Source organism: Mus caroli, unplaced genomic scaffold (assembly GCF_900094665.2).
Source record: "Mus caroli unplaced genomic scaffold, CAROLI_EIJ_v1.1 scaffold_22331_1, whole genome shotgun sequence".
NCBI lineage: Eukaryota > Metazoa > Chordata > Mammalia > Rodentia > Muridae > Mus > Mus caroli.
This window is the reverse complement of record NW_018391388.1, coordinates 1-5,163: the sequence shown is the minus strand read 5'-3', so window position 1 is coordinate 5,163 and position 5,163 is coordinate 1. Positions and strand designations below refer to the sequence as shown.

Sequence of the window (5,163 nt, the reverse complement as noted above, 5' to 3'; positions counted from 1 at the left end):
GCACCTGTGCGCAGCAGCGTCGCATTCCCGAGCTCCAGGTATCTGCGGAGCCACTCCACGCACTCGCCCTCCAGGTAGGCCCTGTATCTCTCTGCATCACCAGCCTGCTCCCACTTGCGTCGGGTGATCTGCGCCGCCATGTCCGCCGCCGTCCACGTTTTCAGGTCTTCGTTCAGGGCAATGTAATCGCGGCCGTCGTATGCGAACTGCTCATACCCGCGGAGGAGGCGCCCGTCCGACCCCACCTCACAGCCGGACATCCGCTGGATCGTGTGAGAGTCTGCGGGACCCCGCGGTCAGCCCCGCCCACCCGCCCCGCCCCGCCCACCCGCGGCCTCCTCAAACTGAAAGAGAAACCGGTCCCGGGTCGGTTCTGCTCCCGAACCTCGGACTTGGGACCCGGGACGTCTCTGGCACCTGTGTCGGGAAGTGGAGGGGCCGTGACCTCCGACCCGGGGTCACTCACCGCCCGCGCTCTGGTTGTAGTAGCGCAGCGCGGTCCTCAGGTTCACTCGGAATCTCTGCTCATTGCCCTTGGCGATCTGTGTCTCCTCCTCCCAATACTCCGGCCCCTCCTGCTCCATCCACCGCGCCCGCGGCTCATATCTCGGATTCTCAGCGTCGCTGTCGAAGCGCACGAACTGCGTGTCGTCCACGTAGCCGACGATAATGAACCGGGGCTCCCTGAGGCCAGGCCGGGACACGGCGGTGTAGAAATATCGCAGCGAGTGTGGGCCTGGGGGCGGCGCGCGGTGAGACCCGGACCTCCTCCCGGGACCCCGGGCGGCTGCGCAGGCTGAGAGGGGAGCAGGGCGCGGGGCACCGGACGCGGGTGGGGAAGGGCGGAGGGTCTGTTGGGCGACGTGGGGACGCGACTTCCCCGGTGCCGCCCCCGCTCCTCCCCTCAGAGGCCGTTTCCCTCCCGGCCCGGTACTCACTCGCGCGCGTCTGAGTCGGGGCCAGGGCGGCCGCCAGCAGCAGGAGCAGCGTGCGCGGTGCCATCGCACCCCTCGGCGATCCGCGACTTCTGAGATCCGCGGCTGCGTGGACTTTATATCCAGCGTCCGCAGCGACGCTGATTGGTTCCTGGTAATCGCGCCACCCAATGGGGGTAAGAGCTGACCGCGCGTCATCAGTGTCCGGGCAGAAGGACTTGACCCAGGTTAGGAGCAGAAGTGAAACTGAGGAGATGGGGAATCCCCAGCCCTGGGCTTCCCCACCCCTGACCTCACTGCCTGGAGACTAAGACTTTGCCTGAACCCTGTACTGCGGACAGAGCGCTGTTTGTCATGGTGTCTCCGAGTTCTACCCAGAAGCTCTCAGGACACCAGGAGAGACCCGCAGGCCATACTCTCTGTGCCCTCTCTTCCACTCTTCCTCTTCCTTCTTCTCTTCAGAAGTCAGACCCTGGAGTCTTCTAGAAGAAAAGCCTCTTCCGGGAATACAATGGCGACACAAGCTCTTAGGGATGCAGTGGAGAGAGGCTTTTCCTTAAAGCAGAGGCGCTGGGCTGCAAGCCCCACACGGATCCCACAGAGACTAGGCTCTGTTCACCTGCAATGGGCGGCTCACACTGCCAAGCCTCAGTGCAGGACTCTCATCTGTTAAGTGTAGACTTTGCCTCTCCCCTCAGGATCTGTCTTCTCAGCCCTGTGCTGGGACACAGATTCCTTGTGTTACTTCCTAGATGAAAAGTCTGTGGCTTCAGGTTGGTTAGGTGTATTTGTGTGTGTGTGTGTGTGCATGTGTATTTAAAACAAGGATCTTCATTCTGAGTCCTGAGTTTGTCGCTGTGGACCTGGGACATTGTCTCAGCACAGGAGATCCCCTTGTCCACTGAAGAGAGACCCCTGTGCAGACCACAGACAGCAGGGCACTGATCCCTGTCTCCACTGCACTTCTCTGTGTCTGCACTTCCATGGTATAGTTGCTTTAGTGACTCAGTCACAGTAGGAGAGGAACTGTCATTGTCTATAACAGAGAATAATGATCTCCATCCCTCCCTAACCTTCACTCACACTTATGAGCTGATGAGTTGAGGGACATGAATGTCACAGGAGTGGGGGACACTGGTTCTGATAACTGAGTGGGCCCCAGAGTTCCTCAGGCCTGTGCAGTGTGGACGCTGGGCTGGAAGAAAGATGATTCTCATGCCAGAGAGCACACACTGGTGATGTGAGGTTTCATCCCTGATCAGTAGTGTGGGGAAAGATTAAATTTACTCACTTCAAGATTCTGTGGATCTTTTCAAATCACAGTCACAGAAGTGAAGTGGAAAGAAGAGCAGAGATGGGTGGGGACTCCTGAAGACAGTCACTGATCACACAGAGCAACGAATGTGTGTGACCACAGGTGTGAACTCCAGTCACCTCCCCATGTAGATCTCCACAGCAGCCCCCAGCCTCACCAGGATTCAGCAGACCCTGTCTCCCTGAACCCCTCTTATAGATGCTGTGAGCATTTTCCATGGGGACTTGATGCTCTCAGGTTTCTTCCTGACCAAGCTAGGGATGCTGTTGGGGCTAGGCAGCTTCACAGAGAGGACCTGTCTCCATTGCTTTTCTTCTTATTTTACTACGGTGTTTGTTTGTTTGTTTGTTTAGACAAGGTCTATCTGCACAGCCCTGGCTATTCTGGAACTCATTATGTAGATCAGGTTGCCCTTGAACTTACATCTGCCTTTGCATCCTATTCAACCCACCACACTGAGATTGAAGGCCTATATCACCACACCAGCTTTATCTAGTTTTTTATTGCTGTGATATGACAGTGTAACCAAGGCAACATATAAAGAACGTGTTTAATTTGTTCTCTAGGTTCAGAGGGGTTGAGTCCATGATGGCAGAGGGAAGGTGTGGTGGAGGAACAGCTGAGAGCTCAGGACTTGATTTGCAAGCAAAGGCTGAGACACTGGGAATAGAGAAAGTCTGTTAAAACCTCAGTGCCCAACCCAGTGGCACACATCCTCCAACAAGGCCACACCTCCAAGTCCTTTCTGAACAGTTCCATCAGCTGGATTTGAAGCATTCATTCCCATGAGCTGTTCTCATTCAAACCAGCACAGTGTTCACTATGAAATGTAAGAGGCCAGCAGGGTTCTGCAGATGTGTCCAGTGCAGTCTGACAGAGATACCCTACAACAGGGGACTCTGCTGAGTTAGGTCTCTGCCTTTGCCTCTGTCCCCTCCTGCTCATCCCTGTCCTCTGTCTCTGTCCCTCAGGCCTCTCCCCATCAGTGCCCAGCTCCCCTCTGAGCTCTGCACTGACACTGTCTCTTCCTGTGCCTCTAGTTTCTCTCAAGGTGCTCAGTCAGCAGGCTGTGAAACCTCTGTGTGGTTTCCTGATGTGAACATTCCAATGGTGGCTGGAGAGATGGCTCAGAGCTGAGAGCACGTGTTGCTGTTGCAGAGGATCCAGGGTGAGTTCCATCAGCACATGGAGGCTGTCAACCATCTGCAACTTCAGTTCCAATGGACCCAATGCTTGTGCACCTACATAGTCATGTACAAAAACCAAATGCTTCTAATAAAAAAATTTAAATATATGGTTTCAGAAATCCTTTCTATCTCCTACATATCTAGAGTGTGAGGCAGGGGGCTGAGGATAGCGGGCTCTTTAGACAAATCTCTATCACCAGCCAGTGAAGCCAGCTCTGGAACAGGACAGGAATGTATGATTGAAATACACTTTACTGAAGACAATTTGCAAAGAGTCATAGAATTAAAAATACGAAATACTGATCACAGCCTCATCCCAGGAAGAAGACACCGTGTGTGCTCATCTTTGCACTTGAGCTGATGTTAGTTTTTNATTCCCTATGAACAAGATAAACTCCAATCAGATATTTGAATGCTAATTTGTAACAGCCCATGACACCCCAATATCCAGAGCATTCCTGCAGAGAAAGGTGTCCCCTTTCCCATCTTCCCTGCCACTGCAGAGCCTCCAGGGTCTCANCTGTTGAAGATGAAAGAGAAGCATCACATTCTTGGGCAACGGCGCCGCCTGGTGGAAGAAACAAAGATGACAGCGTCCGAGGCCACAGAGCAGAGGGTAAAGGGGATGGCGGGCTGCTGAGCTGCCCCAGGGCCTCCTTCCTGTTTGCTCTTCTCCAGGGCTCTCAGGTCTTAGGCCGCCCTGCTCTCATCAAACTTACATCCAGAGAAACTTTACGTGCTTTTCCACCCGTGGGAAGAAAACTCCCTGTAAGAGGGGAGGCAGGAAGCAGAGCCATGGGTGCTAAAAGGAGCTGCAAAGCCCCAAACAGAGCAGTTCCAGAACTTGGACAGGGACCATGGTGTTGGTTCTTTGATGCCAGCTACATGTGGGGTTAACTAAAACCTCAAAATGGAGGACACCATCTGTGAGGCGTTTTTGCTTAATTTGAAGTGGGAAGATCAATTTCTGACCCTTTTCTGTGAGGTAGGAAGACACACCTGCAATCCAGAATATTTGAGCAGGAGCCCCTCCCCCTTTGTAATTCAGAATATTTGAGCAGGAGCCCCTCCCCCTTTGTAATTCAGAATATTTGAGCAGGAGCCCCTCCCCCTTTCTGATCTGGGCCAAGCCTTCTGCTGGAAGCCTACATGAAGACATGGAAGAAGGAAAGGCTTGCTCTGTGTCTGCTTGCTCCTGCTCCTGTTATCTGTCGGAGATTCCTGCTTGTCTTCCCTTGCTCTGAATAATGACGGCAGACTTACATTTATTTTTGAATGCCTACGCTTTATGCTAGGCCTGTTCCCAGCTATCTCATAATTCAGTTATCCCATTCATACTATTCTAATTTCTGCCACGTGGCTGGTCACCTCTCCTCAGTTTCACACATACCACTTTCTATGAGCCCGTGTGGCAAATCCCCCATGCTTCCCTCTTCCCTGAGTTCCTCGCTCTGACAAGAATCCTGCCTTCTACTCTCCTTTGCTACAGGACATAGGGTTTTTATTTTACCACTCAGAAGGTGCTTTATTTAAGCAAGGTAGGACAGAGACTCATCTTCACACAGTGTACCACAACATTACTTCAACATTACCCCTCGGGCTGGAGAGATGGCTCAGTGGGTAAGAGCACCCGACTGCTCTTCCGAAGGTCCGGAGTTCAAATCCCAGCAACCACATGGTGGCTCACAACCATCCGTAACGAGATCTGACTCCCTCTTCTGGAGTA

At 53.3% G+C, this 5,163-nt stretch overlaps 1 protein-coding gene across 1 annotated transcript in view; it reads right to left on the bottom strand.

Moving 5' to 3' along the window:
- The window catches only part of LOC110289160 (H-2 class I histocompatibility antigen, K-K alpha chain-like), a 4,912-nt gene extending 3,873 nt beyond the window's left edge, over positions 1–1,039 (bottom strand). The window contains exons 1-3 of the mRNA XM_021155332.2: positions 939–1,039; positions 467–736; positions 3–280 (exon numbers count right to left, since the gene is read on the bottom strand). Of these exons, the coding sequence (XP_021010991.1) occupies positions 3–280; positions 467–736; positions 939–1,002 (612 nt within the window). The 5' untranslated portion in view covers positions 1,003–1,039. The remainder of the gene's footprint in view (positions 1–2; positions 281–466; positions 737–938) is intronic.
- Positions 1,040–5,163: the final 4,124 nt, after the last annotated feature.